Source organism: Macadamia integrifolia, unplaced genomic scaffold, assembly GCF_013358625.1.
Source record: "Macadamia integrifolia cultivar HAES 741 unplaced genomic scaffold, SCU_Mint_v3 scaffold458, whole genome shotgun sequence".
NCBI classification, from domain to species: Eukaryota; Viridiplantae; Streptophyta; class Magnoliopsida; order Proteales; family Proteaceae; genus Macadamia; species Macadamia integrifolia.
The window spans coordinates 130,729-156,698 of NW_024870457.1; the positions used below are offsets into that span (position 1 = coordinate 130,729).

Sequence of the window (25,970 nt, forward strand, 5' to 3'; positions counted from 1 at the left end):
CATGGCATCATAATTGTAAGGTTTTGGTCCTTGCTAACTGAGCCAACCTTGGGTATTTGCCACTTTAGTTCCTGGCAAATTTCATTCTTGGGAGTTCCGTTGTTATTTTTCCAGTTAAGGTTCTGGTGAAGGTACTTCGGCAATTTGTATGCCTAAGCTCTTTTAAAGTGGGAAGAATTGAACAAACTACCGAATGATAAGAAGGCACCCAATTGATGAGATCATTCGTACAAGATTGACTGATAATGAGAATGTCAAGAAGTACCTTGAGAAAATTGGGAAGAGATTTAACAATTAATGTTAAAGTTGAGAAAAATACTTCCATGGAAGTTTACATCCATTCATTATGATTGTATGAGTAGAGTTTAAGATAACAACATGGAGATAACTATTTATGGCAACAAGTAGAGTGAAATGGATGTGAAAATACTTGATACATTTCTTGTATGAAAAATTGTCCAACCATTTCCGTATCAGTTTAATCTCCTTAAGACCTTCAATGATAATCCAAAATTAGAAGAGGAACTGCACATTACTTGGGGAATGGTGAGAAGATCCAAATAGATTTCATAGGAATATTTGATTTAGTTTATCCAAGTAGATTTCATTGAAGTAGTTATTTGTAGTAGCTTTGAATGATGACTGGAAGTTGTGTCATTTAAGATTCATTAACAAAAAGGTTTCACTCCGAAAGTTTTTCAGGGGGCATGTCAACATGGGGTTAAATAGATCTTTTGATGTATTTCGTTACTGAAAAATTCATTTTATTGATTTATACATTGCTATTGTTCTTTGACACTCTTGTGCATGTATTGTTGCACTTTATTGTTGATGGCCATATTGTGTTGTATTATTTATTATGTACATTTACATGTTACCACAATTTATTTAATCTAAAATTGGAGCAATGACTTTCAGCTGTCAAAGTGGGAAAATGTAATGTTTTCATCAGGTATAGACCAGCATCCAATTATTGTTGAGTTAGATTAGTGGATGGGCTAGCATCCACTCAACATCCAATAACTAGTTACCTCCTCCATATCACCTTCCATCCATAATTGGATACCACGTCTCCCAAAATTTATATTCTATTAGTCAAAAACCGAATCATATGTGGATATTAATATGCATTTTCTTTAGATATTAAAGTCATTTTAAAAATTACCAAAAAAAAAGTCATTTTAAAATTTGTAAGCATTCATCTATGTAATAATTCTTCAATTTATGTATGTACATTGCCTTATTTTTTATCCTGTATTTTGTAATTCTATATACATTTAAACCTCATATTTTTCGTTTCCAAATTTTTGCCTTCTTAAAATGTATACCATCCAATTGGAATTGAGTTGTTTTAAACATACCATACCGAAAACAATTTTTTGCCTGTTCCAATTTTGACAAACTATGGTCCATACACCCTTTCTGGTAGCCCCAGATTTTTTGTGCCTTGTTTCTTACTCGGCAAACTCTATTTGAGCTGAAATTGGATACATGAGCACAAAGCAAAGGTCCTGTAAACACAAAATTCAGCCCATACAATTTTCCATCTAGCAAATGCAAATATGGAGAGCAGGAATTTCCCTGCACCCCGGGAGCCCCGCATCAAATAAAGAACTAAATAAAAAATGTGCCATATGATTATACAAAAGTTTCCATGTAATCTTTACAGACACTTATGTATCCTAACGTTCAAACAAAATCCAACAATCATACCTCATGAAAAAAGAACCCAACAATCATAGCTAAGAAAGATGAAACCAATATTGAACTTGTAAACTAGTCAAATGGGGAGGGGGGAGGGGGGAGGGGGAAGGGAGTTTCACATGGATTAGCACAGGCAATTTAGTCAATGAGCACATATAGAATAGCCATTGCTATTAGCCTAAAGAAAGAAAAACCAACCGAGTGCACAAGGCTCCCGCTAGGGTCTAAGAGGGGCCCATGTATGCAGCCTTACTGCCTACTTCATAGCAGAGGCTGTTTCCTAGTTTCGAAACTGTGACCAACATGTTGCAATAGTGCAACTTTCCTATAATTTGTGCATACTCTGCAAGTTGAACAACAAAAAGATAAGAACCAACGTGTGTCCCATATACATGATACCTATTTAATAGCATTTACAATAAAACCAGAACCCATTGAAAGCATAGTCAGTTTTCATGTCTATTTCAATTTTTTCTGTAAATTCCTGATCCTAGTACTTGATCTTCTGACAATGGAATCACTGGGTCTTTTTGGTCTTCTATCATGTACCTTCCTAACTTTTGAAAAAGATTTATCTATGGTCTCTTCAAGACCACTACTACCCATGCTTGAACTATTACCACAACATGATTTCTCTTCAACATGACTTGAAACATTCCAATTGGAGCCACACTTGGTTTTATTCTTATCTTTCATGTCGCACTTTAAACTGTCCAACCTCTTGGGCGAGCATCGCTGGCATAGACTCTTCTGTCCTGAGTTACTCTTACCTTTTCTCTTCGACAATTCCAAAATTGACTCAGTTCCACCAACTTCATCTTTATTTGAAGTTGAGTTTGGCATCTGCAGCTCTACCTCAAGCAGGTTAACTTCTGTACTTTCCAGCAATATTGAATTGTCAGCAACATCATCAGTGGTGCCATATGATTTCATGATAGAGTTTCTTTCTGAGACTATACTTTCAGGCTCTTTCAAACCATCACTATTGATATTATTTTGTTGGTCTGAAAATAGTACTCTTGTGCTTTCTACACCGTTTTCTGGATCAACAAAATCCTTGCCAACCTCATACTTGTTTTCAATCTTGGCTTTCTGACATCTACTTGCAGTTTCCTCCCCGAAGCAAGCCCCCATCATGAATGCACTAGATCTAGTCAGAAATGAATGAATTGACATCCCAGGGTTTTTGGAATCATTGCAACTGACATTTTGTGGGATATCATTAAAAAAACCTCTTGTTAGCTCACAATTATCAAAGACACCAGGGCTGAACATTAAATGATCATGCATATTAGTCATTGTGAGTTCAAGTAAAAGATACCTGGTCCGGACATCAAAAGAGTGTATGATATTCTCATTAAAATCAGAAACATTTGTTGGAACACCTCGAGTGCATGTAATAAAATACTGGGCAATGTAGTCTTCCCAGTAATGGGGAAAGCCATTCAGGAAGTGATGGCAGACCTGTTCAAAATAGAAGTTATCATCTAAACTTGTCAAAAGTGGAGCGGGGCATAGAACTTTATTATGCAACTTAGAAACATGTATCAACATGACCACAATGTTAACATCTTGACATTTTCTATTCAGCAGGTAGGCATTCCAGCAAGAATTACACTTTAGCATGAAAAGATATACAGAAATTGGAAACTGGATGGGTATAGTTTTCAAATATTGACGATGTAATCATTGCTACAATAAACTTTCAAATATTTTTTCAAAGGAACATTTACTATGAAATTTTATTCGCAAGATCGCCCCCATCCCCCCCCCCAAAAAAAAAAATTAGGGATTAAGTAATTATCTTAAGCAAGAGTAGGATATGAGAATATAGTAGAGGTACTTTTCTCAGAATCCAGCACCAGTACTAGTATTTTACCGTTCCAACCATGGTGCCTAGGCATGCTCAGGTATCTGGGTATAATAAGTCTACTTCGATATATTTACAGTAATAATTAAGCTCTCCAGGGACACAAATGCATCAATACCAGTATTTTGAATTTTACTGCTTCACCATTGGCACTAGGCAAGTGTCGGTACCAGAGTATAACTGATCTACTTTGATACATTTACAGTAATAATTGGCTCTATAGTGGCACGCATGTGCACAGTATGCAATCATATTGGTTAAATCAACAACAACACCACGTCCAATGCAGGCGAGGAAATTGCAAAATTAGAAGTATTGCATTCCACAGTTATAAAGGCGCCGCCTGGGCAACAAGGCGACTCAGCCTAGACTGTCGCCTTGATTGTTTACCATCTTCCATTGCCTTCTCTCCTTGATAACTATGTTCTATTCAGCATTCAACTCTAGCAAATTGTGTTTTCAAAACTGGTTAGCAATGCATGTTCAAACATAGCACCAAGTTAATTTATTTCTTTCTTGACCCTACCCCACACACATAGCAACAAGTTAATCTAAACAACTGAATGTACAAATAGGACATGATGTAGACCAGACACTTGAGTTCTCCCATGCTCTAAAGGTGGTCGCGGATGCAATCAAAGCTTTTGATTAAGAGACAACTCTTTCCCAAGACATTCAACTGCTCCGAGCCCAACTTTCGGACTATTTTCGGGCTGACGTTGGGCACACCCATCACATCAAGACTCTGGATGAGGAAACTTGTCGCTTGACAGAAGAGAAGAAGGCTAAAGAGGAAGCCAAAGCCACTAATCATGTTGTTTTCTCTAAAGCATATAGCAAAGTTACAGCTGGTGCAGAACAATTGAAAGGGCTAAGTCAGGCGAATGCAAGATGGATCTAGAGTCATGATCGGGTTAAAGCAAAGATAGGCAAAGGAAAGAATATGTGGAAGAACTTGTGGTCAGAATACAAGTCCATTGTGCATGTTGAAAATCCAAGGGATATGTCCCTCAGTGCTACAATTTATTTTGATTTGGTCACAGGTGACCACCTTTCAAAATCTAACAATCTTACTGTTGAATCATGTAATTAATGTCACAGGGGCATTCTAGGCTTTTTCCCCTTCCACCAACCCTAATTAATGAGGGGCGGTGGAAGGAGGCATAGTTGTAATTTTCCTTTCGCTTTGCTTATTATAAATAAAGGCTTGAGTGATCTAGTTATTCACTCAAGAATTCTATCCTAGTTTGGCTACTAACATGGTATCAAAGCCAACTTTCTGATCTAGGTTTTTTCAGCCTTCCCTTTCTCTTCTTCCAAAATCACAAACCTCCCATCTCCTTCTCAACCTCCACCTTCTACTCTTCCCTTGTCTCCTTAATTCTCCATAGGGCAGCACTAATGAGGTGATTCATATGAATCTAGTTGATGTCCCTCAATGTTTTAAACCCAAAAACCTGCAAGAATCGATTAAGGTTCTTCCCTTCCTCTCTGCGATTTTTTATTCTTCCCTTTTTGGAGTTTGATTCTTCCTATTTTAAAATCAAATTGATGGGGGGCCTTACGGAAGAAGGAAGAATCCACAAAAGGGGAGGGGAAGAGATTCACACAACCAAGCATAACCACAAAGTTCACCCAAATAACTAATTCATCATTCCATTCATTCCCCATGTCCATCGACTACACCCAATATATAGAAAATAAAGACATGAAATTAGAAACTCTACTAACATAATATCTAGCCTAAACTAGGAAATAACCATAAATGGAAACTAATGCAAAGGAAATAAATCCTACTCCTACGTTCAAGTCTGGACAGTAAAAGCATGAAATAAAATCTAAGTAAACTACTAATTTTATTTCCAACCCGTGTTAGACCAAAACCCTGGGTTGGACCCGTTCTTCTTGGCTCTTGGCTTCCAAAGCCGATCATGCTGGTCTAACCAGGTAAGGGCAATCGTATCTGCATCAACTCTCCTCCTCTGAAAAGAACTCGTCTCCGTCGAGTTAGGAAAAGGACCAAGGAGACCATCTGAAGGAATACGCTGAATGAGGAACGATCCCACCATCTTCTTGAGCCTAATTCCAGGGAGATCCTTGGCAGGATGAAACTTCATAGTCTTATTGGCATGCTTGAAAGCATAGGTATTGGCATAGCCACAATGCTGTACTTTCTTGTCAAACAACCAAGGTCGACCAAGAAGGAGATAGCACACCTTCAGAGGGAGGACATCACATTGGACTGTATCCTTAAATCCACCAATAGAATATGTGACCAAACACTTATCTGTGATTTTGAGATTAATGTTGTTCACCCAAGTAACCTTGTAGGGATTTGGATGTGACTTTATCTTCAATCCCAGCTTACGAACAACGTCTTCAGAGACAACATTAGTACAACTACCTCCATCAATGACCAAGGTTAACAACTGGTCATTGCACTTCACACGAGTCTGAAAAATACTACTGCGGCGCCAATCTTCATTGTCAGTGACTTTCTGAGTGGTCAACACATGACGAATGACATAAAAAGGATGTTGGTCTTCATCACTGAGAGTGTCATTGACTTCACCTGGCTCACGGTCTTCTCTTAAATTAACTGTGTCAGTACCAAGTTGCACTTTGGGAATATATGGTATAAGAGAATCCTTATCAATAAAAGCAACCAACGGCTGGGGCATTGAACACTGATATGTCTAAATCCATGGCATGAGTAGTACCAAACTATAATTTTTGAAGAATCAGAAGGTTTATCTGAACCATGCCGAGGGGGTGAGTATGGACGAATAGGCTGTGAAGATGACATTTTAGAAACATGTTGAGGTGGAGAATACGGCCGACTAGGTCGTGAAGATGACATAGATATAGCACTAGCCTGTGGTTTGCTAGATGACCTTTATTGGGTAGGAGGCTGTTGCAGAATGGAACTAGTACCTCGAAGAAAAGTATCTACAAAATTTCTCCGATTGTATGGGCGTTTCAGACTTTCCTCAACCTGATACACTACTTACACAGCATCTTCCATGGTAGGTAGTCGACTAGATGCAAAGGCAGCACTAAGTTGAGGGTGCAACCCATTGCGAAATTGTGCCACCAATACTTCTTCATCCCACTCAAAATCAGAACGAGTAGCCAAATAATAAAATCTCGCAACATATGCTTCAATAGTTAAATTCTCCTATTTCAACTGTGCAAACCTAAGATGCATACATTGCTTGTAATCAGAAGGCAAGAATTTCCGGTTCATAACTTCATGCATTTCAGCCCAAGTAGTGACTAAACCAATGCCTCGGGTTCAGTTCTGTTGTTGTTGCTTGATCCACCAGACTCGGGCTGTGCCTTTCAGTTTGGCTTCTGCAAATAGAATCTTTCGAGCCTCAGTCAACCCGTATTATCTGAAGAATGTATCAAAGCTGTGAATCCAGTCAAGGTATAGTTCTGGATTGTTGTCTCCATAAAAATCAAGGACATCCAATTTTACTGCTCTTTCTGCTCTGTCATCATGTCTACCAGTTCCATATGGTGGTGGAGGTGGTGGCAATGGTGGTAGTGTTACTAACAGATCCTGTGGAGTGGTGTTGGAAGAATCCCCAGATTGAATGGGACTCTTTCCTTTATCTGATGCCACCAAACGATGAATAGAAATTTGTAATGGATCCCATAGAAACTTGCATAGATTCCACCATTGTCTTAAGGGACGTGACTATGGTAGTGAGAGCATCAATTTTTGTATCAGTTTCTCCTTTATAAGAGTTCAACTCTTGAACCACTTCACTGTTGGCTACCATGGTGATGATTAACAAAATAGCACTCAAGAATAATGGTAGAATAGTAACTAACTCTTCTTTTTTTTTTGGAAGGGCAAAATTGCAATTACTTGAAATTCAATTTAAACCACAAAGGGGTGTATCACATATGGGCAGGGGTCTAATTGTAAATAAGGAAAAATAAGAGGGATAAAAGAATTAAAGAGAAACAAAGGGGCAAAGTGTAATTATTAGAAGTTCAAAAATAAAAATAGAAAGTAAGGAGTGTTTGGGTTACCGACAGAACAGGACAGTAGTTCTCCCACTGGGAGAGGGATCCCAGCGATCGAACCAAGGGAGTGGGTGACGCCTACGCTACAAATAAGGAAGATCAACGGGATTTCATGGAGAGGAGTTCCAGGGACTAGCGGCAGCAATTGGAGCCATCGTTGGGAGTCAGCTTCGACCAAGGAACGTGACTGGTGATGAGATTTGTAGGTATGTTCTCTCTCTTCTCGCCTTGCCTTCTTCTTCTTCTTCCTTTGTTCTTCTTTCTCTTCTTTTTCTTTTCTTTTCTTCTCTTTTCGTCTCCTGTGTTGCTGTTCTTTTTTTTTTTTTTTGTCGGACAAAAGAAAGAGGAGGCGGAGGGGCTGACTACTGTCGGAAGGGAAAAGAGTGAAAAAAAGGAGGCGGTAAGGTAGGGATTTTTTTTTTTTTTTTTTTTTTTTTTTTTTTTGTTCTCAATTTCTATAGAACCGAAACAAAGAAAGGGTGAAGGGAAGAAGAAGATGGAAGGAAAGATGGGAGGGAAGAAGGGGAATGGGACCTTCGGCTCTGATACCAAATTGATGGGGGCCTTAGGAAAGAAGGAAGAATCCACAAAGGGGGAGAGGAGGAGATTCACACAACCAAGCATAACCACAAAGTTCACCCAAATAACTTCATCATTCCATTCATTCCCCATGTACATCGGCTACACCCAATATATAGAAAATAAAGACATGAAATTAGAAACTCTACTAACATAGTATCTAGCCTAAACTGGGAAATAACCATAAATGGAAACTAATGCAAAGGAAATAAATCCTACTCCTACGTTCAAGTCTAGAAAGTAAAAGCATAAAATAAAATACTAAGTAAACTACTAATTTTATTTCCAACCCGTGTTGGAACAAAACCCTGGGTTGGACGGGTTCTTCTTGGCTCTTGGCTCTTGGCTCTTGGCTTCCAAAGCCGGTCATACTGGTCTAACCAGGTAAGGGCAGCCGAATCTGCATCACAAATATTCACCCTATTGAAGATTAAGTACAACAAATTGGAAAAACCCATCACCGTTTGCAAGATTTTTAAACCCACCTTCACCTGCAATTCCCAAATTTTAGGGCTTTCTCCAAAAACCCTAACCTTATCGATTTTAGGGTTCCCTCCCTCAGAATCAGTTGATATTTGGAGGATTCCCTCCTTGTGGCCCTATTTCCAAGGAGATCAACCATCCTTGTGGCCCAATATGCCAAGGTAGTGTGTGATCCACATCTTCTTTAAAAATTATGGTTTTCTTCTAAAACCCTGATATTCCTATCTCATCAGTTCTTCATCAGAACTTAGTTAAACAATGTACTAAGTTTAACATTGTCACTTAGGACACCCACCATTTCGTTCCAATTACTTACCATTAAATAAAAGTTCTTCAATCTTTCACTTGGTTCATTCTGATGTGTGGGGTCCGACTTGCTGAACATCTATTTCTAGGAAACAAAAGTTTGTGTCTTCGTGATTGTCACTATAAAACTACTTGGATGTATATGATGCAGCACAAAAATGAAGTTTTCAGTTATTTTCAATGGTTCCATAAGATGATTCAGAAGACTCAGTTCAATGCCACTCTGAAGATTCCCCATAGTGAAATGGAAAGGAGTACATGGAGGGTCAGTTTCAAAAATACCTTGTTGACCATGAGATTCTTCATCAGACAAGTTGTGTTGGTACTCCAACTCAGAATGGAGTAGGCCGAAAGCAAGAACTTGCTAAGCTCAATTGAGGCCTGAACTTAATTCATATGACTGTATGCTTGTCAATTCAACCTTAATTGAGTGATTAAATTTGGGAAAATGAGTTCAATTCTACATAATTAATTAAATTCATGTTAAACTTCTGGATTTCTGTGGAACTAGGTATACTGACCTAGAATTCAGTTAATTGAGTCCTAATATTGGGTCAATATGAAGCATAAACCCCATCCTCACACCTAGTATAGTTGGACAGAACATCAAGCCACAAATTGGAACCTAATTCAGAGCCACAAGTGTTTGGTACAAGCCTTGGCAAAATTAAATTCTACAAAAAAAGGGGGTACCGGTAGGTGCGAGCGGCCGGCCAGTGGCTGCCTGGCTTACCTGCCGATGGAGGTTCCAAAACACAGATGGGCTGCTGATGTGCCCAGTGGGTCTTCTATGCATGGATGGGACTTGATGACACCATCTTCAATGGAATTAGCCTCTACCAGTCGAAGCAATAGGCTTATTTATTAACGGATATACATATATACTGTGTAATTAGGAACTAAAATCACCAGTAATGACGTAAATCCAATTTGGGAATCTATCGCACAAGTGATTTAGGAAATCAAGGATAGAGGGTACTTGACTTATTTTATGGAGTGTTTTCTTTATTTTAATTTATGCTTGATTCCCCATGCATAATGTTATGTGCATTTTATTTATCAGGTACTGATACTGTGGAACAAGAAACTGGAAAAAGGTAAGAAGGTAAGACGGGACATGTGTGTGTGCCCGATGTTTACTTATATGCTTGTGTGTATGGCTGATGATTGAAAATCATCATATAGAAGGTTTGTCGGCTAGGACTTATCACAATCCGAGTGTTATAACCCCTAGTCAGTAGGGGGTGAGGTACTGACTAATCTCAACCCGTGGTTGCCTAATTAGCAGTACACTTCCAGGGTACGACATACTGTACCTAGAGACGGATAGCAACAAGGTACGATCTACTATACACTTAACTGCCGCGGTTACTAATCTAGGGGCTAGCCGGGGGACCAAGGTTCTTTCCGAGACTGGCTAACTCCTACCAGCAACTAGTTTGTATCTTTGGAGCCCAACCTATTAGGAAAGGGGATACCACCTACATTGCGTAGCACTATACCACTTCTACAGACTTAGTAATGGACTAGGAAGTAGTGTAATTAAATGAATTAGTAATGGACTAGGAAGTAGTGTAATTAAATGAATTCATGAGCATCATATAAGGTGTGGAGCATACATTGCATCATTTGTACTATGTCTGCTTCCCTACCCCCACCCCTCACTGAGCACGTGGTGCTCATTCCATCTTATTCTCACTCTTTTAGAATATGAGACTAGTATTTTGCCATGTTGATCCTACGGGAATGGCCTTAGACCTTCTATCCAGTATCCTAGAGACTGAGTCAGAGCACGGACCCAACTATGGTTGCGACAACTATGCCTTCGTAGGCTAGACCCATTGAGTGATAGTACCTATAAAGCAGGAACCCTTTTGTGTAAATATTCCGTTGTGTTGAGTTGAGAATACTCTGATGAATTATATTAGTACTAGCATTCTGAGCAACATGTAAATATTTTTTGAGATGGATTGTAAATCACTTGGAATTGTAAAATTATACTTCTATCATATGGTAGACACTGGATATATGTATATGTTTGATTGATTATGTATATGATTTTAATTTCTTGTGGTGTTATGGTTATTTATTCCATAGTCTATGATCCTGGGGAGTCCGGTTAGCTGTCCAATGCCATATACATTTTCTAGAGAAAGCAGGGTGTGACACTTTCATTTGAACTCCCTTCATTATATTTTAATTCATTGCGCCGGCCTTGTCTTCTAATGTATCTACAATTTTTTATTCCAATCGGGACACTAAGAGTCTTTAAAAGATACTCTCCACCGCTTCCTGATGGGGGACCGCAGGGAAGAAGGGATGGATCACACAAAGGGGAAGGGAGAAGAAGGTCTCACGACCAAGCAAACCACATGGTTCAACCAAATTTTAATTCATTGTTCAAATCTGTCTAATTACTTGGGCTACATGCCTTTATATAATAAATTGAGAATAAAAATTGCCTAATCAAAATCTAAAACTGAAATAGCAGCATCTAATTACTCCCTAAATTCTAACTAATAAAATTAGAAACAGAATAAAACTTACATTGGTAACTCTCTAATTGACTATTAACTACCCAAATTAAAAGATTGCAAATAATCCCCAAATAAAAATAAAATCCTAAAGATCCTAATGAATCCAAAAATCCAATCAGACCCAGTTCATCTCGATTGAGATTGCCTGAAGGGTCAACCTGGTTCAGCAACATCGATTCTACATCACTTCTCTATAATCTTTTTTAATGAAAAATGCTGGCCAATACTCAGGGACCTATCAACCATAGACAATCTGCTTGTTTCTTCTAGACACTCTTCTTGCATAGGTTCCATAGTAATGGTGTTGATCACCATTGCTGAGGGCTGACCATTTTGTCAAGATCAATAAATCTGATTGGCCCAATGCCTTGCTGATAGATGGCATCCGCATGACTTCCGTTAACCAGGAAAGGCCGATTATCAACAGTTATAAACTCGACACTTCCTCTTTCATTCCAAAAAACAATAAACTGATGAAGGGATGAAGGAATGCAACTATTGGCGTGAATCCAATCATAGCCAAGCAATGCAATAGAGTTAGCCATAACGTCCATAACAAAGAATTTTGTCATGGATGTTCGACCACCGACTTTAACCTCCATTGGGAGGACTCTCTTTAGTTTACTTACCCTCCAAGGAAGTTTGTTAGCGACCTCAGCTAGGACTAAATCTGTCTAATTTCTTCCCAAATTTTGCATCATTCTGGCTGGCAAGATGTTCACTGTTGCACCATTATCCACTAAAACCATCGAGATCGGTATGTATAGTGGCTTCAAGTGTTGGGTCATCTCTCTCGTAGGCTTATCAAAGACTACCTACAACTGATATGGCGTCAGAAGTTCATCAGTTATACCTTTCACTTCCTCCCTCACGAGTGACTGGCCTTGATCAATCCCATCTTCATGATTCCTTCCCCTATCAGGTTGACATCCTTCCAAATTAATCTCCCACCTTTGACCAGTCTCAACCCCTAAAATTCGGGTTGACCCATCTCTTCATCCAAGTCTTTCTCTATCTCAATTGTTTGTTCGGTCTGCGCTTGAAAATTTCTAGGTAATATATAGACCATGTTTGATATAGATGCACATTATGGAAGGAAATATGAGAGGAAGAAGGGTCCAGCCTTAGTCCACCTGAGTGGCTAGGGTCCAGCCAAGAAGCCAACTGAACCCCTACTTGGTCCACCTGAGTGGCTAAGTACAAATAAAGGCTAATTGGGCCCATCGGCTAGGGGAATAATTAGTAGTTATTTTAATTAATTAGTGGGTCATTGGGCCCATCGAGTTGAGTAAGTGGTATGTCGAGTCCAAATTGTCTTAGGACTCTATTTGTTTTCCACATAAGTTTATTATTCCTAGTCCAATTTTGAATTCCTAGTCCAATTTCAAATATGAAATATGAGTGTCTAGTCCTATTGGGAAACTAGCTCCTAGTTGAAGTAGGAGTGTCTATTCCTATTGGGAAACTAGCTCCTAGTAATAGTTTGATTGTTATTCTGCCCTCTATAAATAGAGGAGCCTATGTACTCATATTTCATATTTGAATAAAGGAAATTGCAGTCATTATGTTAGAACAACCGGGATAGTTGTAGGTGAGAAGCCCTGGCCGAGACAGCCACTCCTCCCCCACATTCCCTTACCTCTCCTCTTATTTTCTGCAGTTAAAATTCTGTTTCTGTTCACTGATTACAGCAGCTATTAATCGCAAAGAATTCAGACCTATCCTTGCAAGATCGATCTTCAAGAACTGCCCATTCTTGAACCAATCGATCTCTTCTTTTGGCCAACTATGAGGTCTGATCTGCAAGGCTTTTTAAGGACTGGTTCAACTCTTCAAGAGGGCTACTCCATCTCTGTTGGGAAGCCATCAGCCGCTGTTCACTTCTGGTTTTTCTGCAGTTCTTGATTTTCTCTCTCCTAGGTCAGAAATCAAGAACATTCATAACTCCATAACCAGCCGTCAGAAGCTCTTCATATTTGGGGGTTTTTGTACCCTTGGTGGGCCCTACAATCAATCAAATTTGCAGCTCAATTGGAGCCCTACAGGCCTGGCCGCACCTCTCTCTGTCCAGCTCTATAGCAGGTCTTTCTCTCTCCTATCGGGTAAGGTTTTGGGTTGGTTTTGCTCCTGTATGGGTATTGTATCCTTGGAGGTTTATTTGATGGTCTTATTTCTTTGTTTTCTAATCCTATTTGTATTGTTTGGGGTTATAAAATGTTGGGATAGTTTCTTGTAATCTTCCTGCATTAATGTTGATCGGTACTTGTGTCTTCATCAATCCAAACATCATGTTAATAAAGCTTTCAAATCACTGCTTCCCTCAGACTTATAATATGAAACCTCAGTACTGACCTTGGGATCCTTATCACTGCACTTTTTATTGGTGGTTGTACTAACAGTTTTGGCCTGAACTATCTTTTCAGGGCTAACTGATTCTTCAGCTGTTATTTTATCCTGAACCACCAAAAATCTTATCCCTTGATAGTGTCGGCCAACTGCTTTTGCTTGTCAGCAGACCAAAATTCTACTTGGTCGTCCTCCTCTCTGGCGTTTCATGCAGCAGCTTGATGCCTCTGCCATCTCCTCTTTTGCGTCCTAGTTATGGTATAACCAGCATCAAAAGGAAACTTCGGATGTCTAGCAACATACCATCTATTGTCTTTATTTACTCGCGGGTGCACCATCCATTGGTGAGGGCTTCAATGATCCGGGTTCCAAAACTCAGACTCAGATCGCTTAGGGCCCACACAAATGACAAATATCTCAATTTAATGGTTTAGTAGCAATTTTGTAATTTCAGTAACAATCATGGGCGTCACAAGTAGAATAATAAGTGATGGGGACGACTGGAATAGGAAATTAAAAGGGGAGGGGTATTCTGTAATTGCCAAAGGAAAGAAATAATAGAACAAACACTTCAGGACAGGGGGCTTTCTTGTAATATCCACAAAGTCAACTCATGAAAGCAATAAATCAACCCACCATCATCTTCTTCCCAATAGAAAACCAGGGCCTGGCAGTATTCCAGAGGGCTTAAAATGGAGACAGCTTCTTCAATTCATATCAATCAAGCATAAACTTTCAGGTGTAGGCTGAGCACCTAGTGCTCTCTTGAATCCAACAGGTAGCTGCCGCAAAACAGCACACAAAGGGGAGTTGTTGCACCTGCAACTCAGGTTCAGTAATGAACAGTGTTCCAGGTCTGGTCATGAAGTATCAGCTCACAGCAGAGGCTGTTTCCGGCCAAGAAAAACCTGTAGTCGGGTTGCCTTACTCAGGTGAAGCTAGCCCCCAAGTTTGAAGCAGAAAGTACTTGTGTCAGAGGAGATTCCTTCGATTCTTTGGGCCGTGATGTACTGCCCAGAACATGGGTTCACAGGTGAGGAAAGATCAACAACAGAAAAACCAGAAATGAAATAGAAAGAAGAAGAATAAAATAGGGGAAAAGGAGAGAAGAATATTAGAGTAAAAGGTGTACGAAGCACATGGCAACCATTGTCTCAAACCAATACTCCATTCAATCTTCAATTCTTCAAAATCCAATCCCATCGTTGGGTACAAAACTCTATTTAAAGACTTAAAATAACCTACTCTCCTATTTTAAAACTGAAACAAATATGGAATGCAAATCACATAAAACTTGACTCCCAAGCTAATTTAAAAATAAAAATAAATAAGTAAATCAAACATAAAACTGTAACTAAGAATTCTTTTACCCAACTGCATCATATCCCCCATGGCTTCTTTTCATACGCTCCCCTGTTGGAGGCTGACAAGTCACATTTCCCAATACGATGTTTCACCGGAATTCTTGGAGAAGGTGGATTTATACGGTCTCTTACTGAAACACTAACTCCTTCCTTGATCTCCCAGGATAACATTGTTCTACCATTTGAATATGGTCGAAATCTAAACATTTTTTGGCTTCCTGAGGTGCATCTTGTCTTACTAGGTGATAGGACTGTGTATCGGCTTTGGACTTTAGTAGCATTGACAACTTCTTATTTATAGCCTCCTTCCTCTCCATTGTGCCTTGTGGTGACTTAGGTCCCCAGGCTTAAATTTCTCTAATAGATGATCGAAAAACCATTTGCAATAAGTTCTAACTCCCCAACAAAATATTTGTTCTTTTCTTGATTCTGAATTCTTGATTGGCATCTTTCCTCGGTCCTTCTCTTGTGACCAAGTTTGTAAACCAACAGGAGTCACATGTGGCATCTTTCCTCAGTCTTTCTCTTGTGACCGAGATTGTAGATCGACAAGAATCACAACAGGCATCTTCCCTCGGTCTTTCTCCCTGGAAGTCCAACTTTCCATCCCGACCGTCTTTTGCCATAGTCGAAACTCTACCACATCTCCTTATTTGGCCAAAGTTAGCCGAGATGACAACAATCTCTTAGTGATGGCTTCTCATGTTTTCAAAGTCTCTAGCCGCAAAAGCTTTGTTAAGTCCGCATTCAAATGTTGACTACTGGAAAAGGGTTTTCATCCATCAACATTATTCCTTTTTCCTTATCTAGGAATTTGAGTCATCCTTCACCAATCGCTTTGAGACTCTATTCCAGGTCTAAAATCCTATTCGGAAAGATGGGTTAGGGTTTTGGGTATTTTAGTTTTAGTTTTAGTTTTTAGTCGAGTGTGGGTGAACTGGTGGGGTTGTTTGGATTTTATTTGTTTTTAAATGTATACGCGTTTAGAACGTTAAGTCCAACCGTTCCCTTTTTTTTAACAGATCATTGGGGGAAGTTCCAAATCGCATTTAAAACACAAAAAAAAAAGGGAACACCATTTTAAATGCATTTTAACTAACTAGGGTAGCAACACATCTATGTTTAGTGGTTTTGAATCTATTGACAAATTTATGCACAGACTCATCCGTTGTTTGGCACATTCTTTCCAAGTCCGCAATCGACACCGTTGATTTGGTGCAGTAGAATTGCAAGTGGAATTTATCCTCCATCTCTCCCCAATTCTGAACAAAATTAGCTAGTAAGTTGTAATACCAGGTAGAGGCTACCCCAATCAGTGAATTCGGAAAGAGTCTGGGTTTCATAATGTCGTGTGCCCCTAAGGCCCCACATTATACGATAAATCGAGCAATATGCTCAATTGTAGACATATTATCATCTCCTAAAAATTTGAAGAATTTGGGAATTTTGATGTTTCGACCAAAGTCTACCAAGTCCAGGTGCTCTGGATATGGTTTTCTATAAATAGGCCGAACTATTGGCCTATAGGCTAGATTAATCTGGTCCTGAATGATCCTAATAAGTTCTTTTTGTTTAAAGAGAACTAAGTTTGGTTATCCGAGAAGCGGCACATCTGAAGCATTCGGCCATTGACTAAACTATGGTCTTGGAATGTTATAAGGCCATCCATTCTACCCCTGGTCATGCCAGGCTTAAGCCTAAGGATCCAGCCCATTACGTCGTGGGTTCATTCAGCCATTCCCTCCATTCCTTTAGCAATTGTTGGTCACAAGTCCAATTTGGTTTGCATAACACTCTAATGGGACAGTGTTTGCCCTAGTAGCCACTAGATTGATAACATGGGTCATTGGTGGTACTTGTACGATCACTGGGTTAGTGTAAGTTACCTACGGTCCTTGCTTTGTTGTTCCCACCATTGTAACTTGTGGCAAAGGAATGGATAGACCCCTATTTTGCACACTGTTAGAGACCGGTTGCCCCAAATTACCAACACAATTGGGATACCCATTTCCGTTAACAATGCTAGCCCCATCGGAGAAACCATGTGAATGGCTGGATGAGGGTAAATTTAGGTTTATCCGCTAGTTCCATGGGGTGACTTGACCTTGTGGCACTAAAACTGCCATCAACTGGTCGTGTCTCATAAGTTGGTTGTTGCTGGATTATGTCATGGCCGTCACCATTTGATGAATATCTTTGGCCATGTGGCATAAAGCCTCGCTCGTGGCGCTTACCAGTTGTTGGGTGAGCCCTTCACCCATAGAGCTTGACTAGTTTCAAGACGGAGTACCTTCGGTAATCGATTCTAGATTAGGATGTCTTTGAGGACTTGGAGCATGTCCTTCTTTAGGAGCCCTTGTGATTCCTCTAGTTTGAACCACCATCTTGACCTTGTTGTAAGGTGTCCCACCAGGCGTGCCAAAACATGTTTGGCAACAATTTTCTCCCTTCGCTAATTCATTCACTAGATGATATGCGCAAGCGTGGCAGGACTTTTGGAAGCACAAAATAGGAAAATCTGACTTCTCTTAGGCATAGTGGTGTTCCCTTTCGCCTCGATTGCGTCAAGGACTTTGATATCACTACTACCTATCGATGGTTCTCACGGAAAACTATAGGAATTAAAGTTGAAACTAAATTCTGGAAGAAAACTAACCTTTACTTGAAAGTCGAAAGGATTACAAAAGTTGAAAAGAAAGGAAATGACTAGCACACTAATGAAGAACTGAAAGATTGAACTCTAACTAACTATCTACTTAGAAAAAATACAAAAAGATAAAGAGTGACACATTGTGTGTTGGTATGATCCAGTTGTTGGTGATCCCCTCTCTGTTCCTCAAAAGCTTTCTTTTATGCTTCTACCAGTTTCTCCTGATGGTTTCAACCGTCTCAATCCACTTGGTTTGTGGTTAGTAGGTAGTTACCAGCTTCCTGCTCTTGTCTTCAGTTATAACTACATCCACTTTCAAGGTTGTGCAACCTCACGTTCTCTCTTGGTTGATGTGTCAGCCTTCCTTACTATGTTGCCAAGTCGGTCAGCTTTCCCATTGGTCTCCTTTACTTTGACCAATTCTTCCCCCATAAACATCTCTATGACGAATCCATTTCCCTTACTCCCGCCAGGTCGGTCTAAGTTGGTCACCCCTGTTGCTGACCATTTCTCTTTCCATGAATGTTTAATATCGGTCTGCTTGACAGAAAATAGGGAGCAAACAAGGTGTAACGTAACATTCCCATTTAACAGTTTTTTGCTGTTGATTTGGTTCGTCCCTCACATCCAATTGGAATAACAAAATAAAACCCAGATAAAATTATTGATTATAAGAAAGGTAATACATCAACTGTAATGAAAGCAAGATAAAAGAAAAAACTAACATACCTCCATAGAAAAACCATTCTGATTTGTGCGGGACCAGTTGATAGGGCTCTTAATTGCAATTGTGATGCCATCTGATGTCTCAAGTGTAAAGGTATCAAGCCTTTTAACAATTGGTGCAGAGCAGAATACTCTAATCGCATGCCGCCTGTTGTACCATTATACAAGTTTACTTTCAGAACAGAGTTATGTGTGTGTGTGTATATATATATGTAAACAGAACCGGGAATGGAAAAGGCTCAACTAGTCTAAAATCACACAAATGGGACCAAAACTGAAGCCATTGTAGGATACTCTTCCAGGTAAAAATACAAAAAATACAGAAAACTCAAAACTATGCTCGCCCTGCCCCTCAGACTATAATTGCAAAGTGAAGCTTTTGGTTATGTTTCACTAATTATCTGAACCAATAACTGAAATTTCTCAGTAAATCAAATATACTAAACCCTAACCTTTTTTCTTTTTCCAAGCTCAGTGTCATGATTTAGTTCTGACCACCTAATAACCAGTACACCAGTGCCATTACTTTTTGTCTTTCGTAATTTTCCCCATGTTTCTGAATTTACTGAAAGCTAGTGATTACAAACCCTAGACATGGAAAGGGAACTTACTCTCTGAAAGCAATCCCTCCAACAGCTAATCTTTTTCCATGGAAGTCACGATCAGACTTAACCAGCCACCAGTCTTGAAGAAAGACCTATAGACGAGGAAGACGAAGAAGAAGGTGAAAGTAAGGATCGAAAGTAACGACGCTTCAAACTCGTCTAAGAAAGTTTGGGAGAAGAGAAAAGGAAGAGAACCTACTGTTTTGAAGAACAAGTGAGAGTTGGGAGCAGTGGTGGTGGTGTGCAAACATTGACTGGAAGACTTGGAAGCAGTAGCAGGAGAGGTCGTTGCCATGAGACTTGCAGTGACGAAGCTCACACCTCCACTTCTCGGATCCGCCCTTTTGGGGTTTGGCGGGCAATGAGAATTCGAATTAAATTAATCCGACTTTGCATCAGCCGGCGAAGAGAGAATCCCTTCGACCACCAGTGTTGAATCTGTCAGTCATTAAATCTAAGCCATTGAAATAAGACATGTTTTTTTTTTTTTTCTTGGTAGATCAATGACACATGTTTATAGTATGAGTCAATAGTTTGAAACCAGGTTTTTTCACTCGATTCATGTACTCAGATTTTTTCTTCCTAGCAAATCTACACGCGCATTTTGTTTGGTGAGAGAGACAGAGATTTTAATACCTAATTTGCAAGTAGGATTGTGATTTGAAATGTTGTACAATGATTTTAAGGTAAAAACTATGTTTGTGAGAGAATGAATTATATACCATGGCTAGAGCTTTTTATTTCAAGGCCTAAAAGAATAAGAGAAATATCACTCTAGTCTCTAGGGGTGTCAATTATGAGCCTGCACTGGTAGGTCCGATTGAGTTCGACATGTTTACGGCTCGATTTGGATTAGCCCATTTAATAAATGTTTCAGACGTTTATGGTGCAGGTAGCCAGCCTGTCGAGCCCTTGATTAACTGACACATTTATATGCCCAACTTGAACCAACTTGTTGTAGCCCAACCCCGCCCGATCCCCTTTAATACTACATAAAATTCATTTTTTCCAACTTAGTAAGAAACTAATTAGGTTGCATTTTGTAGTCATTTAGAAAAATGTTTTTGACGTTTTTTCCATTATATGGGAACAAAAAAAAAAAAACGAAATAAAGCGTTGGGTGTCAACTTGGTTTATATATATATATATATATATATATATAAAACGAAAAGGGAAAAAAATGTTAGAAACGCAAAATGATGGAACGATGAAACCTTGTTCTGTCATTTCGGTTTTGTTCCAAATACAAAAAATAAAAATAAATAAATAAAGTGAACAACTAGGGTAATCGTTCTTGAAACAGGTTCAACAAACACCAATTTTTGTTTTAAAATGGCATTTTAACACAGAAACTGAAAATTCTATTTTTGACACAAAACGTTGTTTCTGGAATTGAATGACTACCAAACGCAGCCTTAAGCTTTCTTACCCTTTGCTTTGTAATAGGATTTGATTTAATTAAGCTTTGTTTTGTAAGTTGTAAGGGTCATAATCTCTCTCTCTCTCTCTCTCTCTCTCTCTCTCTCTCTCTCTCTCTCTCTCTCTCTCTCTCTCTTTTTCTTTTCTTTCTTTTCTTTCTTTCTTCTTTCTTTTTTTTTTTTTTTGTAAGAATAACCATAATCTCATATCATTTATGTTCTTTATTAAAATTTTGCATCACATATTGCTGGGCCTTCAATCCACTTAAAAAAATAATTTTAGGGTAAGCATGTTTAAAGCCCATTTAGAGCTCGTTTAGACTTAAATAGGTCTTAAGCCCATTTATGGAAGCTCGATTAAAGTCTGACACTGACCGGCCCAATTATAGTAGATTGCAAGGTGAAAAGAATCTTAGTAGATAATAGTAGTTCAGCTGATATCGTATTCCTCGAAACCTACTAGAAGATGGGCCTAAGTAAAAAAGGCTGAAGAAAGTCAAACACCCTCTATAGGGGTTTTCTGGAGCCTTGATAAAAGTTGAAGGATCAATTGAGTTGCTAGTAAGGGTCGAGACGGGAGACCTTCAGGTGATGGTCATGATTAACTTCTTGGTGGTCAACATAACCTCTACCTACAATGGCATACTTAGAAGAGTCAACTTGAACCTGCTGAAAGTCATTGTCTCCACACCGCATCTCAAGATGAAGTTCTCGACGAGAGATGGGGTTGGAGAATGCCGAGGTGACCAAGAGCTATCCCAAAAGTGTTATGCTACCACACTCTAGGGAAAAGAGAAGGCAAGCAAGGCATTACCTATCAAGGATTTTCGCGACGAATCTAGTCGGCAAAGAGGAGAGCCAGTAGAGGACCTCGTCCTGGTCGACGTCGAAGGAGGAGACAATACCCCGTCAGTTAGTTGGAGCATTAATGCAAGAAGCACAACGTGATGAGCTTATTGCATTCCTCTGGGATAATTTTGGCGTCTTCACTTGGTCAGCCTCGGACATGCTTAGAATAGCATGGGAGGTAATAGAGCATCAACTAAGTGTTGATACCACAAGGAAACCTGTGCAATAGAAAAAGAGGACCTTCGCCCCTGAGCGGTAGGAGAAGATAGACGAGGAAGTAGATAACCTACTCAAGGTAAAGTTTATTCGAGAGATTCGATATCCCAAAATGGATCTCCAATGTGGTAATGGTCCTAAAGGCAAAAGAGAAATGGAGAATTTGTATAGATTTCACAAGTCTGAACAAAGCTTGCCTGAAGGATAGTTACCCTCTCCTGAAGATCGATCTATTGATTGATGCTACCTCGGGACATGAAGTATTGAATTTCATAAACGCATATTCAGGCTATAACCAAGTCAAAATGTGCAAGGCCAACGTCCCAGAGACCTCCTTCATAACAGAAAGCGGGTTGTACTGCTACGAGGTGATGCCCTTTGCATTAAAGAATGTGGAGCCATTTACCAGAGGTTAGTGAATAAGATTTTCAAAGGAATGATGGGCAAAACCATGGAGGTATACGTTGACAATATGCTGGTCAAAAGCTTAAAAGTAGAACAACATATTCAAAATCTAGATTAAGCATTCTAGGTGTTAAGGGAATACGGCATGAAGTTGAGCCCCACAAAATGTGCCTTTGGCGTGACACCTAGAAAGTTCCTAGGTTTTGTAATGTCAAAAAGAGGAATCAAAGCGAATTCCATGAAAATCCAAGCCATCCAAGAGATGATGTCCCCGTGAAATGTAAATAAGTATAGGAATTAATGGGGAGAATTGCAGCACTAAGCCGCTTCATGTCTCAATCAGCCGATAAATGGCTTCCCTTCTTAAAACCCTTGAAGGGCTCAAAGAGGTTTGAATGGGCAGAAGAATGCGAATAAGCCTTTGAGCAACTGAAAGAGTACTTGATGACGCCACCTATGTTGACAAATCCAAACACATGAGACATATTGCAACTGTATATAGCCGTATCTACCGTGGCAGTGAGCGTAATCCTACTGAAAGAAGAAGGGAAGCAACATAGGCCTATATACTATATCATTCAAACATTACTCGATGAGCAAACAAGGTATAGAAAGGTGGAAAAAGTGGAGTAATCACTGGTGACATTTGTGAGGAAGTTGAGACCTTACTTCCAATCACTTGTAATTTGTGTGCTGACAGATCAGCCGCTAAAGAGGATACTGTAGAAACCAGATATGTCAGGCTGATTGGTAAATTGGGCTACAGAATTGGGAGAGTTCAACATCCAATTTAAACTAAGAACTGCTATAAAGGCTCAAGCCCTAGCTGACTTCATAGCCAAAACCACCTTCCCGAAAGAAGGACAAGAGCCACCAGAAGCATTGATGAACTTGGCATGGACACTATAGGTATATGACACCTCGAACACAGTAGGAAGTGGAACTGGGCTTATCCTTACCAGCCCATAAGGATTTAAAATTGAATACGCCCTGTAATTCGACTTTAACGCTTCCAATAATGATGCCGAATAGGAAGCATTGATAATCGGAATGAATTTGGCAAAAGTAGTAACGGCGCAAAGGCTGATTGTGCACAACAAATCGCAGCTTATAGTACGCCAATTAAATGGCGACTACAAGGCAAAAGAGCCGAGGATGGGAAATTACTTGAGGAAAGTGCAGGAAAAAGTTACGAGCTTCAAGGAATTCAAGGTAAGACAAGTACCACGAACAGAGAATACCAGTGCAGAAGCGCTATACAGCTGGCAACTTTGGACTCCATATAACTAGGACAATCAGTATACTTTGAAGTACTACCTCGCCCAAGTACTGAAGGATGTCCATAGTTGTTACCCATAGAAAAAGGAAAACCCTTATTGGATGGATCCCATAATCAAGTACTTAAAGGAAGGGGGACTCCCAGAAGACAAAGATGAAGCCAGAAAGGTACAGATCAGATCCCCCCACTTTGTCCTGAACGAAGAAACTTTGTACAAAATAGGATTTACTATGCCTTACTTCAAGTGCCTTGATCCGGTCAACGCAAAATATGCACTCAGGGAGGTGCATAAAGGAATCTGCGGGTAGCACCTTAGGCACTAGGGATTGGCCCATAAGATATTGCGGCAGGGACTATACTTCCTAAGAATGAGGAGGGACATAGAGGATTTTGTCAAAACATGCTTGGAATGCCAACTATTTGCACCAATCCCTTGGTAACATGCGACAAAATTGTCTTCCATGTCCAGCCCACTTCCTTTCTCCATGTGGCGAATCGACATATTGGGGCCCTTCCCACAGGCGATAAGGTAGAGGAAGTTCACGATAGTGGCGGTTGACTACTTTACCAGATGGGCAGAGGCTGAAGCACTGGCCACAATAACAGAAAAGAACATCTGAGATTTCTTTCAAAGAGCAGTGGCCTATCGGTTCAGAATACCAAGGATAGTGATCACCGACAATGTGACACAATTCGCTAACCCGATCTTCGAGGCAATCTATAAGTCCCTCTGCATTGAGCATAGAAAGACCTCTGTTGGATATCCCCTACTAATGGGTTAACTGAAGTAACCAATCGTACCTTGCCCCAAGGGATAAAAAATAGGCTAGATGACGCAAAGGGAATCTGGGCAGATGAGATGCATAGTATCCTCTGGGTATATAGGATGACCGACAGATCCACCACAGGGGAAATGCCCTTCACCATGACCTATGACACTGAAGCTGTACAAATAGTCAAAATCGGAGTCGTGGCCCATAGAGTCCAAAATAATGATGAGAAGACGACTGAGAAGGGCCTTAAAGCCAACCTAGACCTACTATATGAGGCAAGAGAGAGCTCACAGGAGAGGATTGAGCTTATCAGAAAAAATGTCAAGGTACTAAAACTCCAAGGTCCGGAGGAGGGAGTTCAGGATTGGCGACCTTGTCTTACAAAAGACAGAGGTATCAGACCCAAGGCACCCAAGGAAAGTTGGCACCTAATTGGGAATGACCATATAGAGTCACTAGGGTTATACGACTTGGCTCCTACCACCTGGAGACTATGGGGAGGGATAAGGTACCCCGATCTTGAAACTTTAAGAATCTAAAGAAGGTCTACCAATAGCAAGTAGCATCAACATAGCTTATAGTTGTCAAGTTTTTAGTAATTTTCACAAGTTTTTAGTGTTTTTCAAGTCACAAGTTTGTAGTTCATTCTTTAAATCCCCAAACATTTCGAAGGATTTCAATAGATTTAAAGACGGTTATTCAGTAGAATCATAATATACATAATATTAAGTTATCTAGGAACTCAGATCAGGAACGATGGGGCATAGTTAAAGGATCCTATCTCAAGACTTAATGGTGACCAAAGGACTCCACCCTCAATTAAGAAGGCGCTATCTAAGGCCATGTCTGCATGGCCAAGTCTGCATGGTTAGGGGCTCACCCTTGGTGACTTAGGCTAAAGCCGAGCCAACCTACAAAGGGGCTTAACCCGGGCAGTATGGCCCAGGCTCGGCTGTATTTTAGTTAAGTCTAAATCAGGAAAGAAAGAGAGAATGGCTTGGGAAAAAGTACCACGAAGGGCCACAGTTACAAAAAAAGGGGGCCCGAAAGGCCATGAAAACAAAAGAAGGCCCAAGGGGGCGATTAAAAAAAAAACAAAAAGGGAGAACTATTTGTCCACTGCTCCCTCGTCGAAGTGCTCAAGACCCTCATGGTCTGAACAACTATGGCTCGAGGTGGCAGGCAGCTCATAAATGTCCTTGCCGATCTCCTGGCCTTCATCTTCTTCCCCCACCACTTCGGTCAGTGAAGGAGCTTGGGTGTCCTCTAGGTCATCCTGAAAGAGGAGACTGCTGACCTCAGAGGAGATCTCTGGATAGTGGTCTCAAATCCAATATTGGACCTCGGTGGCTGGAACAATGTACCCTGGGGTAGCCCTATCAGAGTCAATGGTCTGAAACTCCTCCAAAGCTCTAAAGATCTCGATTACCTAAGTTATAGCACTCCGAAGCTCCTCAATGTTCTTGACCTTCAGATCTCAGAGCTTTTGGGCATGGTCCTTGTGGAGTTGCTCCACATCACCCTTGAGGTGTTCCACCTTCTTAAGGAGCACTGAACGTTCGTTCTCTAACGTGAAGCTCTCACATTCGGACCTCTCTAGGTCCCGAGCCAGCTCCTCCACCCAAAGGGAGAGTTGGGCCACATGGTTTTTCATCTGAATATACATTCACACTTAGCTAAAAAACAAGAAAGCAAGGGAGAAAAAGGGCAGTGGTTAGTGAGAACATACCCTTGTCAGGAAAATGCTGGTGTTGGTGTGTGAGGATAATGGCAGGAAAAAGACCTCTTTCCCCTTTGTGGGGCAAAAAAGATTTGCATTCGG

The 25,970-nt window shown here is 40.1% G+C and overlaps 1 protein-coding gene across 1 annotated transcript; it reads right to left on the reverse strand.

Annotated features, from left to right (window-relative positions):
- Positions 1-1,997: 1,997 nt before the first annotated feature.
- On the reverse strand, positions 1,998-19,548 carry LOC122068785. Its single transcript, XM_042632685.1, has 5 exons — positions 19,408-19,548; positions 19,215-19,300; positions 18,607-18,751; positions 3,026-3,168; positions 1,998-2,905 (listed from the first exon to the last, which is right to left on the reverse strand). Exons 1-5 carry the CDS (start codon positions 19,501-19,503, stop codon positions 2,164-2,166), a joined length of 1,212 nt encoding a protein of 403 aa, XP_042488619.1. The 5' UTR covers positions 19,504-19,548; the 3' UTR covers positions 1,998-2,163.
- Between the last annotated feature and the right edge of the window lie 6,422 nt (positions 19,549-25,970).